Source organism: Phyllostomus discolor, chromosome 2 (genome assembly GCF_004126475.2).
Source record: "Phyllostomus discolor isolate MPI-MPIP mPhyDis1 chromosome 2, mPhyDis1.pri.v3, whole genome shotgun sequence".
Classification (NCBI taxonomy): domain Eukaryota; kingdom Metazoa; phylum Chordata; class Mammalia; order Chiroptera; family Phyllostomidae; genus Phyllostomus; species Phyllostomus discolor.
This window is the reverse complement of record NC_040904.2, coordinates 176,172,901-176,185,544: the sequence shown is the minus strand read 5'-3', so window position 1 is coordinate 176,185,544 and position 12,644 is coordinate 176,172,901. Positions and strand designations below refer to the sequence as shown.

The following is a 12,644-nucleotide window of genomic DNA, read 5'->3' as shown; positions in this document are numbered from 1 at the left end:
TATTGAGAAAGCATCCTCATAAGGAAATGACATCTTGGATAATCAAGAGACTGCTGTACTTAACACAATTTCACATTTTCCCACTCAATATGTCTCGAGCAGAGGCATAAATATATCTCCTTCCTCCTCCTTTCCGGGTTAGCCCTCTAATCTTTTGATTAGAGCCTGGAAGTACCCCAGCGTTCCTCGCGGTTAGGCACCCGCTAGTGCCGCACAGTTTTCTGGAACTCGTAGGCGTTGGCTGTCTGCTGCAGAACTACAACTTCCGGCAGGCTTTGTTCCTTGCCACCACCCTCCTGGCGCACGGCCTGCCGGGAGGGGGCAGGTAGCTGCCCCTCAGGGTCCAATGGGTGCCGTCTCCCGAGGAGAGGGCGGAGGGGAGGAGGAAGGAGGCGGGATCTGGGCCCTGGCCCCATTCATTGCTGTGGACCGCCGGGCGGGGGGTCCCGTGTTTTCCGAGTCATGGAGGCGCTAATTCCTGTTATCAACAAGCTCCAGGACGTCTTCAACACGGTGGGCGCCGACATCATCCAGTTGCCTCAGATTGTCGTGGTGGGAACGCAGGTGAGAGACGACACCGACGTCCGCCCAGGCCAAAGCCCGGGGCGCGGGCCTCGCCTGGGCTGCGGCGGCGCACGCTCCCCGGCCAGCCTTTACGGCCTGCGGGACGAGGGCACTGCTTGGGGCTTCGGGGCTTCCTGGACTCTGCCGTGCCTGCCCGCCCTGGGCTGCCTGGCCCCAGGGCTGAGAATCGGGTCCTGGCAGGGAAGCGAGGGGCGGAGCCGGCGCGGCGGGCCTGGCCGGTCCCAGGGGCGGGGTGGGGAAGGGACGAACCGTCCGGCGGAACTGGAGTCCTCCGGGACCGGGCGCGGCTTTCCCCGCGGGCCGCTGCTTCCAAGGGCACTTGGGGGACGCTTGCTGCACGCGGGGCGCACTGACTCGTGGGGTGCCAGCTAGCCCCTTCTCGGTTGGTTTCAGGGCGGTGGAGTGTTTTATTTCCCTCCTTGCTTTTGCTAAGGGGCCGTGGATTCAGTTTTGGAACCCGGCGCGGGCGGGTTTGAGAAGGCCGCTACTGTGTAGCACCTGAGTGTGCTTCTGCAGTGTAACCTATCCCTCCAAGGTTTCGAGTACGCCGAAGCAGTTAAACACAAACATAACCCAAAACCCCCAAACCTGGGCGTTAGGAAGGGATATACCATTTTCTGCATAGGCTGTGGTTTGCATCTTCCATGTAAATTGGGCATCAAGTTTCTCTGATCTCTTACAGACTACATAGTTTTTTATATGCAGAAATGTTGAAGAAATAATGTTATTTCTACAGTGACAGAAGTATGTTTCATCTTCTCTGCCTGCTGCTTTTCTTGTTTGAAGAGGAATCATAGGACATTTATTAGAGTTCAGAGAAATGCATATGAGAGATTACTTAATATATTGATTTTAAATGCTTTCATTTTTTAATGGTCTTTTCTATTGAGAAGTGTAAGTACTATGACAGGGAGCTTAATGTTCAAAATATTACATATAGACAGTTAATTAACACTGGAAAGTTTGGAAGCCATAGATACCCTGTACTGTGTGCCTGTGCTTTTAAATAGTTGAAGCAATAGAAATTATTTCAGAAACAAATTTCCTTGGTCTGTTATAAGATCTGTATAGATTCTGCTTAGTCCTGTCTACACATGTTGTGGTATTTGTAACTCTTAATATCTGTAATGACTGGTGACTCTGAATCATCAACATAATAAATTATTGTATAACTGGTATTTTTATGGAGCATATTTTCTTCACTGCTGTATTCCTATTCTGAGCCCCTGGAACCGTCTAGGGCATGTAGGAGGTGCTCTATAAGTATTTTGAATGAATATTGTTCACTGTAACTAGATGATGTTTTAAAACATCGGTGCTTTTAGCATCAAAACCTGTTTTTGTACATAGAATTAGAAATCTTTGGTAGTTAATTTGGAAATGTTTCCTAGTGGTAGACCCAAAACTTTCCATGTAATTTTAAGAGATTTTTAATGCTTTTTACTCTTGGAGCAGAAAAAGAGTCTATACTGTGTGTGCGTTACAGTGTTAGCATGAATAGTTTAAAATCAAGAAGCCTTTTTCTTACACAACATAGTTTATTTCAGTGAGTAAACCTGTTGGCAAAATTGGGAGGGGCGGGGTAGAAAGATAAAGCTCTCACCATGTGACGGTTATTAACATGTGCTAGCACAAACCATCCTAGCAGTGACATCTATATGCCACATTTGCATGTTGATGTTTGAGATTACTCAGAAGGAAAATTACTCAGTTTCTAGACCTGATCTAATGAGGATTATCTGCATTTAGGTCTTTATTAGCTGCATTCAATCTGGTACTATTTAGATACAGAAGAAATAAATAAGAACAGAAAAATGTCTTTTGTCCATAATTTTCTCAATATGTTAGAAAACTACTCAATTTGAATGTAAGTACACCATGACTTTGTCACCTGTGTCATTTAATGTTGTGTAACGTACATATAACACACACTTCACGTTCATATTTAATGGAATAGTGTACCGTGAGTGAGTTACGGACGTAAAAGTGTTCTGTGCTTAGTTCTGACTGGTGAACTCAATGGCAGTATCATGTCTTCATAATACAGGTATGGTCTCTATATTAGGCACTACCTGTACCTTAAATAGCTGCAGGTCCTATTTTATCAAATTGTTTAGAACACTATTACTCAAACTTAACTGGTTTCTGGATTCCATCCCCAGAGATTTTGATTTACTAAGTCCGGGGTGGGGGAGTGGCTGCCAGGCGCCACAGGTGATTCTGATATAGTTAGTTCATAGATCCTAATTTGAATATTAGTGAGTGATTTTAAAATGCACAAAACTGGAACAAACAAGGAAGGGAAGCTGAGTCTAAGGAGGGCACACCACCATCCAATAGCATGTTCATCTTGGTGGCATTCTCACTCCAAAGTATCAGTTCCTAGGAAACCTTTGCTATTCCGTAAATGCTTTTAAACTTTGATTTTTTAAATTTACTGATACTTATTTGGGACAGAGATTTGGAGTTGAGAAGAGAAAATCATGCTTACAGCTGTGGATCATTCACAGGTTTCATGAATTAGCTAAATAAATTGCTTTCCTATTTTCTGTACCTGAGACCTTTTGTGTGGAAAGAACAGAAAATGTGGAGAGAGAAGGTTGATACTTTTGACTGTGGTGTACTTTGCAGGTGGAGGAGGAGATAAGACTTCAGTAACTTCTGTGAGTCAATGCAAGAAATTTAATCACTGTTTCTTAAATTGAGCATCGAAAGGGGGAACCCTCTAGCATGTAATCCAAGTCAGCACCTAGGATGGGAATCCCAGTGCAGATAACATGAACCTGACTGGCTCAGTGGTGCTAGAAATGCACTTTTCACTTTACTGTTTATTTCAGTGATTTCAGTACTCTACCTTCAGGATATAATTCAGACAAATGCAAAAAGAAACAGAATCTTGGGATTTTTAAAATTTTTTTTAAAAATTTATGTTTAGAGAGGTAGGGAAGGAGAAAGAGAGGGAGAGAAATATCAATGTGTGGTTGCTTCTCGTGCGCCCCCTACTGGGGACCTGGTGTGCAACCCAGGCACAGGCATGTGCCCTGACTGGGGACCAAACTGGCGACCTTTTGGTTTGTAGCCCACGCTCAATCCACTGAGCTACACCAGCCAGGTTGGAATCTTGGGTTTTAAATAACCAATTTGCAAACCAATTTTTTAATTTAGTGTTTAAAAGTTGAAATATACCTGGCTGGCGTACCTCAGTGGATTGAGCGTGGGCTGCGAACCAAAGTGTCTCAGGTTCGGTTCCTAGTCAGGGTGCATGCCTGGGTTGCAGGCCATGACCTCCAGCAACCACATATTGATGTTTCTCTCTCTCTCTCTTTCTCCTTCCCTTCTCTCTCTAAAAATAAATAAATAAAATCTTTTAAAAATTGAAATATAATTAATATAAAATTCGCCATTATAAAGTTTGCAATTCAGTGGTTTTAGTATATTCACGAGGTTGTGCAACCACCACCACTAATTCCAGAACATTTTCATTACGCCAGAAAGAAGCTGTGTATCCATTAGTGGTTACTCCACAGTAAGTCCCACCCTCAGCCCCTGGCAACCACTAACCTATTTTAAATTTCTAAAGATTTGCCTGTTCTGGACATTTTATATAAATGGAATCATAGGGTATGTGGTTTTGTGTCTGGCTTCCTTCTTTATATTTAAAAACTTTTTTTCAATGACAGTTTACATTTAATGTTATATTAGTTTCAGGTGCACAGCAGAAGTGTCTGGCTACTCCTCATCATGATGTTTTGTAGATTCTTCCGTGTTGTTGCATATATTAGTACTCCATTCCTTTTTAGGGCTAAATATTGGGTTGGCCACAACGTTAGTTTAGTTTTTTCCGTACAATGGCTCTACTAATCCTGAGTTGTCTTTAACTTCATTCATAACATTTTTGTTAGATTGTATTGTGACAGCTGTCATATCAGCATGCATTTAAAAAAAGCTTATCAAAATTGGTGAGTTTTTGTGCAGCCATTGTAATAATGAAGATGTAAGAAAATACGCAACATTTTTGGTGTATTATGCTTTATTATTTCAAGAAAGGTCAAAACAGCCAAAACACAAAGATTTATGCAGTACATGGAGAAGGTGCTGTGACCAATTGAACGTGTCTGAAGTGGTTTGTGAAGTTTCTTGGTACTATTGACATTTTGGCCAAATAATTCTTTGCTGTGGGGCTGTCTTATGCACTGGAAGATGTTTAGCAGCACCCCTGGCCTCTACCCACTGGAAGACAATAGCAGGAGATAGCTGACATACTAAAATATCCAAATCAATAAAGCTATTGGTGAAAATAGAAAATGTGTCTTATTTTATGAATAAAACCACATGGAGTTTTTGGCCAACCCATTACTTACACTATGCTTTCCTACTATTTGGGGAAAAGTGGGGATTTTTATAGATATTACAAGTTCATGGCCTTATCAGATATCTGGATCTCACTCATTTCTTACATGTTTCACACAGCACTGGGCCAGGAGTTTGTTAACCAATAAAAACTTTCTTCTCTAGGCACTGTTCAGTCTTCAGCACTTTAGCCAATTTGGATCCTAGATAGTTGAAGTGTTACTACTACTGAGTTATGTGTGCAGTGTTATTCAATACAAGAACCACAGTTTAACACTGTCAGTTATAACTGGCTTAGACTTCAGATTTAAACTTTGCCAACCGGTAGAGATTTCACCCATATGGTAATAACATTTTAGTTTATTTTAAATACTATAAAATTAACATTTCTAAGGATATGAGAAACATTTAAAATAAGTGAGATAAATATTAAGGAAACTTTTCTGTAAATCTAAAATTATTACCAAATGAGAAATTAAAAAACTAAGTACATCTTTATTATAGTAAGGGCAAAATAAAGAATTGAGAAGCCTGTCATATACAATGAACAGTAAGAACTCAGACACTGAAATCTGAATAAGCCTTGGTTAATGTGGCATGAATGGGTATTTACAGCTCCCCACTCCCAACTGACCAGAGAAAGAGCTTAAAAATATGATAAAGATTTCTCATTGAAAGGCCCCATCTCAGAATCTAAATTAGATTGAGAGCACTATAAATGTCAATACATTACAATTTGGAAGAAACTAAAAGATGACACTGTGGCAAGGCATACAGATCTTTAGTCCTTAAATACACAGGATATTGAATCAATTTTGGGAGTATGTGGAGATGGAAAAACGCAAAAGGTCACTCTATTTTCAGAGCAAGCCAGTTGTGACTCCTGCCACATTGTAACTCCTGCCACACTGCAGCTCCTGTAGCCACTCACCTTCCTGGAAAGGGTGCGGACCTTCACTGGGTGTTTAAATCACCAGGGAAAACAAGCACTGATGTACCCAATTGTTGAGGGAGACAGCACCATTGGTAATACTGCGGTGAAACATTGGGAGCCCACAGACGTGTTTTGTTTGGTCTGTATGTGCTGATACATATGATTTCTTTTTTAAAAAATTGAGATATAATTGACACATAACATTACATTAGTGTCAGGTGTACCGAGTAATGATGTGTGTCTTGAAATTATCACCACAGTAAATCTATTGACCAGCTATTACATATAGTTGCAATTTTTTAAAATCTTTAGATGAGAACTTTCAGATTTATTCTCTTACAACTTTCAAATATACAATACAGTATTGCTATCTATAGTTATCTTGCTGCACGTGTGCTGTGCATTACATCTCCAGGAACTTATTTTTTGTAACTGGAAGTTTTTACCTTTTTACTGTCTTCATCCATTGTATCCATCCCTCTGCCTGTGGCAACCACCAGTCTGTCCTCTGTATTTGTAAGTCTTTTTTTGTTTGTTTTTTTAAATAAGATTCCACATATAAAAAAGATTATGTGTTATATGTCTCTTTGACATTTCACTTAGCATAATGCCCTCAAGGCCCATCCTTCTAGTTGCAAATTTCCTTTTTATGGCTGGATAATACTCCATTACATATATCACATTTTCTTTGTCCATTCATCTGCTACTGGACACTTACGTTGTCTTCATATCTTGGCTATTGTGGATAATGCTGCAGTGAACATAGGGGTGCATATATCTTTATTGAGTTAGTGTTTTGTGTTTTTCAGATAAGTACCCAGAAGTGGAATTGCTGGATTATATGGTAGTTCTCTTTTTAATTGTTTGAGGAGATGCCACACTGCTTTCCAGGTGGCTGCACCAATTTACACCCCATCAACAGTGCACAAGGGTTTCCTTTTCTCCACATCCTCAGCAACACATTATTTCTTGTCTTTCTGATACCAGTCATTCTAACAGGTATGAGGTAGTATCTTGCGGTGTCGATTTGCATTTCTTTGAGTAGCTTTTCATATGTCTGTTGGGTCTTTCTCGGGTGCCTGTGGGTAACTAGAGCCTCTTTGTTGTACTGGCCTGGGTTATCGCACTACTCCTTGTGATTCTCCTAAGCCTTACCAACAGCTCTGTAAATAGTGCACTTGGAAATAAGCCTTGCTTGAGGACCTGCTGTATTATTATCTATATTGAATTTTCTGAGTGTGATCATTGAATTGTGATTGTATAGAAAAATGCCCTTTTTTTTTTTTTTATTAAATCCTCACCAGAGGATATATATATTGATTTGAGAGAGAGAGAGAGGAAGGGTGAGAAACATAGATACGAGAGATAAACAGCAATTGGTTGCCTCTTGCGTGCACCCCGACTGGGGATCAAACACGCAACCCCGGTATGTGCCCTGACTGGGTATTGAACCTGCAACCTTTTGGTGTACAGGATGACGCTCTAATCAACTGAGCCAGCTAGCGTGGGTGAACGCCCTTGGTCTTAGAGATATTCCTCAACATTTAGGGATGAAGTGTCATGATATATATGTAACTGTGAAATGGGATAGCAAAAGAAAAATGTATGTGTGTGTGTAAGAAGAGATAAAGTATTTTAATTGTGTCATAATGTTAGTGTATCTTTGTTAAGATATATGGGTATTCACTGTTGATATTCCTTTTTAAAAACAAAATTTTAATTATTTTAGAGGGGGAAGGAGAAAAAGAGGGTGAGAAACATCAATGTGTGGTTGCCTCTTGTGTGCCCCCTACTGGGGACCTGACCAGCAACCCTAGAATGTGCCCTGACTGGGAATTGAACCCGTGACCCTTTGGTTCATAGGCTGCCACTCAGTCCACTGAACCACTCCAGCCAGGGCACTGTTGATGTCCTTGCAACTCTTTTGGGGCTTTGGAATTTTCAAAGTAAGAAGTTGGGGAAACTATTAAACAACAAAACATGAAATACTTATATATGGATAAAGAACTTTATAAAACTAATACAGTGTCAGTATTTGAACAAGCAAATCACTGAAGGAGAAATATAGAAAGCTCTTAAAAGGAAGCTTGACTTGAATAGTAAAGGAACACAAATTTAAATAAGCTGTCAGTGTTCATCTGTCAAAGTAGCAGAGATTCAGAACAGTGGCAATGTCTGACTCAAAGCCCAAAAGCAGAAAAAGTGGCAGCAGGGGTCTAAGTGGCTGCTGAGGTGGGAGGGTCAAAGCCCAAACTGGGGAGGATGGGGTGCCAAGCTGCAGCAGGGCTCCGGCTTGAAAGGTGAAGGAGAATGACTGACCTATGCAGAATGGGAAAACGAAGGAGAAAAATGTAAAAAGAGGAGGCAGGCTCTTTGAGCCATATGCCAATCCAACCAAAAGATACAGAGCCTTCACTACAAACATACCTTTTGATGTGAAGTGGCAGGCACTTAAATACCTGTTAAAGAAAAGTTGGTGAGGTGACATACGTGGAGCTCTTTTAAATGGATGCTGAAGGCCCTGATTGGTGTGGCTCAGTAGGTTGGGCGTTCTCCTGCAAACCAAAAGGTTGCCTGCCTGTTCAATTCCCAGTCAGGGCACACACACGGGTTGCCAGCCAGGTTCCTGGTTGGAGGTGTGCAAAAGACAACCAGTTGATGTTTTGCACATTGGTGTTTCTCTCCCTCCCTTCCCCCTCTCTAAAAATAAATAAAATCTTTAAAAATATATATTACTAATAAATGGATGCTGAAGGAAAGTCAGGGTGATGTGAAATTCTTGAATTCACGATGGAAGACAGAGTGGAAGAAGCTGCCGAAGTTCTAAACCAGCACAGTCTGAGTGGGAAACTACTGGAAGTCAAAGAAGATCCTGACAGTGAACATGCCAGGAGAGCAATGCAAAAGGCTGGAAGACGTGGAAGCACAGTATTTGCAGCAAATCTGGATTATCAAGTTGGCTGGAAGAAACTGAAGGAAGTTTTTAGTATGGCTGGTGTGGTGGTTCAGGCAGACATTTTTGAGGATAAAGAGGGGAAAAGTCATGGAATAGGCACTGTGACTTTGAACAGCCCATTGAAGCTGTGCCGCTGTATCAGTGTTTGACGGGCAACTGCTGTTTCATAGACCTGTGCGTGTGGAAATGGATGAGAGGGCCTTAGGAAAGGGAGATTGGCATGGGGTAGGACCAGGAGGGCAGCCTATCGATGCCATTAATCTGAATAAAGGCATTGGCATGAGAAACGCAAACAGTGGGAATGGAAGGCACAGGATTTGGAATAAATAAAATGGGAGGTTTGGAAGGGCCCTTTGGTTGTGGTATGGAAAACATGGGTAGATTTAGATCTGGGATGAACATGGACATAATAAATGGTGGAAGTTGGAGGCAGTGCCCCTGGGACCAAGTAGATGGGCCCCAGGATTGACTGCACTGGGAATGACTGCATGGAGCATAGCCTGCGTGGTGCAGGCTGGCCATGGCATGGATAGTGTGGGCTCAGATTGAGCGTGTGTGCCTGGTCATTGACTGATTGGGCCCTGGCATCTAGCTCAAGGGCCCACTGAGCCTCAACCGCGTGGCCTCCTGTATTAAGTGCATGGGCCAGACACAGAGAGTGCATTGGGTCTGGTGTGGAGCGCTTGGGTGCCAGCATGGGCTTTGGGCACAAGTGCATGGCTGCACCCATTGTGGGCCAGACCATTGGGCACAGGGGCTTTGGTGTGGAGCATGTGGGCCCTGCCATTGAGCGCATGGTACCCGTAGGCTTGGGGGCTGGCCTGGAGGGCAGGGGTTCCATGATGAGTTGCATGACCATTGGCCTGGAGCACATGGGCCTGGAGTGCATGGTTCCTACCTCATGGCTCAATCATGAGTTCTGGCACTGAGCACATGAACCTGGTCATGGGTGGCAGTGGCAGTGCCAGCTTTGACCATGCCATCAAGATTGAACAGGATTACTTTGGAGGAAGCATTTTATAGGTTCCTTTGGTGGAGCTGGAGGCCATGTGTCTGGGGTGCCCAGGAAAGCCTGCCAGGTATTTATGCAAAATCTCCCATTTGCTTTTACATAGAAGATACTGAAGTACAAATTCCACAAATGTGGCCATGTGCTGTGTGCGGACATTAAGATGGAGAATGGGGAGTCTGAGGGGTGCAGTGTGGTTAAGTTTGAGTTACCAGCAGTGGCTGAGAGAGCCTGCTGGATGATGAATGGGGTGAAACTTAGTGGCTGAGAGATTGATGTTCAAATCGATAGAAATACTTAAGCAGCTGCCTTATTTAAATAGCGAACCAGACATCTGAATTTGTATTTTTTTCTTGTTAACCATTTAAATTTGTTGGCTGGATGTATAAAGATGTTTTAAAAATTCAGTTTTGGGGGGGTAATTTGAATTACTGGGGTTCCTTTTGATTGTTTGCATTGAGGTTACAATGTGTACAGTTTTTTTGTAGTTATGGCATCTTGTTGACATCAAATATGACTTTGATAATGGATACTGGTTCCTGAAAAAAAAGTAATACGCCCAGTGCTGACAGGGACATAACAAATTTAACGGGAAGAATGGCTTGGGGCCTTCCGTCCTGTGTGCTGCCTGCCGGTGTCTGTGAATGCCCAAAGTCTGTATGGTCTCTAGTCACAGAGGTTTCATTACTGAATAAATCTAATAAGGTAATAGGAGAAGCAAGATAGTATGTGCAAAGCATGTACTTTGCAACATTGGTAATAGTAGCAAAAAACATTTAAATGTCCGCCAGTTGGGGTTTGGTTTTATACATGGTAGCATACTATTTAACTGTTAAACACAATAGTTAATATACTGATATACAATGATATCCCTGATTGTTACATTAAAGTAAAAGCAGGTTGGAGAAAAATACATATAGTACTTCCACTGAAAGTAAAGTGACTACATATTACAAGCATTATTTTACATATACTAATGTTACAGATGCTTTGAAAATCTGGTTGGAAGACTGTCAGAAAGGTAGGAAAATTATGGAGGAGTGGTACTTATTCTTTTTTTTTGGAGTTTTTTATTTTAAAGAAATAACAATCATATTATAGAAAATGTAACAATTAAAGTCCCTGCAATCATTTTTTCTTTAATGTAATTTCAGGTATGCTGCTGTGTTCATACAGTCTTGAGTTCTATAAAAAATCTGTTAAGAAACTCATTTTGCTCTTGTGTATTCTCTTTTCAGAGCAGTGGAAAGAGCTCAGTGCTAGAAAGCCTTGTGGGGAGAGACCTGCTTCCCAGAGGCACTGGCATCGTCACCCGGAGACCCCTCATTCTGCAGCTCGTCCATGTTTCACCTGAAGATAAACGAAAAACAACAGGAGAAGAAAATGGTAACTTTTAAATTGAAATAAGAATTATTATTTGTGGTCAAATCTTAAAGACAAGAATTGATTAGACAGAAATTAGTGGCTGTAGCAGAATCAGAAGTCTGTGAAGAGAAATGGTATGCTTCTTCTTTCATGTAAAGTACTTTTTGTTGTTTTGAGGAGAGTGAGTAAACTTGCTTGGAATAATGCCTTTTTGGTGTTCAGCTTAGTAAACCGTTATACTGTTTAATGGAGGATTTAGTGAGATACTCAGCAAACAGGAAACAGTTATTTTACAGAAAAAGTTTTTGTCTTGAGTGTTTTGAATGTTTTATCCTATTGTTTGAAACAGTATTTTTGCTTTCATTTAGAATTTAAATAATTTATTCTAGTTTAAAGATTTTATTTTAAATAAGATTAAAATGACTTTGCTTTTCAGCAAACTGATGTTATTTCAACTTCTCTTTTCTGATCTTACCAATGTGCCTAGGTTTTGAATCTTTTGCCCTTCAATAAAGTTTTGATTTTTTATTATCTTTTTTACTATCCTTCTCTTGCTAAGGCTTACCTATATACATACACTATTTTGATTTTCAGATCTCCCTCCCCCAAATAGTAAAATGTGGATTATTAAGATAAGGAAATATGCACTGTCCTTTGTCATACTCCTTTGGTTAAACTGAAAATATTTTAAGAAATGCTGTTTGTGTCGATCAGCAGATTTTAAATTGTTCAATAAGTATGTACCCTATATGAATAATTTCTATCAGTGAGGTTTGAAATATAATATTTAATTTTCTCTTTTTCAGTTCAGTGTTTGGCTCACACTTTCTGCCAAATTTGGAAAGTCTGTAAAGTAGCTCTATTTATTACATGACATTGCAGCATAGGGCCGTGTTTGGTTTTCGTCTGTGGAGAGCTGTGTTCATGCAGTTTTGTTCTGTTTTCTAAATCTGATCTGATAATAGTATTGATGAATTAAAGTTCCTGTACTTTAATTTCTGTATGTGATTTTTTTTTCACTTATTATAGGAGCACTAATGGTGGTAACTTGATCCTCTCCCTACACAATGCCCACCCCCTGCAGGGGAAAAGAAACCTGTAATGAGCATTTACAGTGACTGTATAAAGTTAATCACTGAACTAAATTAGTGAAGTTGTAGATGTTACCAAGTAATTTGGGGGGATAGACTGCCCAAGGAAATGGGGGAGGGGTACTTTTAGGTACTTTCTTGGTATATTATTTGTTACCTTGCATTTCTAATATATTTTTGTTACTGAAATTCTGGGCCTTGGGTTTAGTCATTTTGCACTAATTTATGGTCCATATTCAAATATATAGAATCATACTGTAAGAATTTTATTCCCACTAATATTCAATTAAATTTCCAAATATCTTAAACTAAAACTTGAATAAACTGTATGACATTCATTAGATGTCTTTCTTT

General features: G+C 40.7%; 1 protein-coding gene and 1 pseudogene across 8 annotated transcripts in view; both read left to right on the top strand.

Moving 5' to 3' along the window:
* Window positions 1-304: 304 nt before the first annotated feature.
* DNM1L (dynamin 1 like) overlaps window positions 305-12,644 on the top strand; it is a 43,696-nt gene continuing 31,356 nt past the window's right edge. For 3 of the 8 annotated variants that reach the window (XM_028532732.2, XM_028532734.2, XM_036019179.1), the window contains exons 1-2: window positions 375-564; window positions 11,073-11,220. In XM_028532732.2, coding sequence (XP_028388533.1) covers window positions 463-564; window positions 11,073-11,220 — 250 coding nt within the window. In that variant the 5' untranslated portion in view covers window positions 375-462. Of the gene's footprint in view, window positions 565-11,072; window positions 11,221-12,644 lie in introns of all 8 variants that reach the window. The other 5 variants (XM_028532736.2, XM_028532731.2, XM_028532735.1 and 2 more) reach the window with 5 other exon arrangements.
* On the top strand, window positions 8,539-9,762 carry LOC118499106 (annotated as a pseudogene).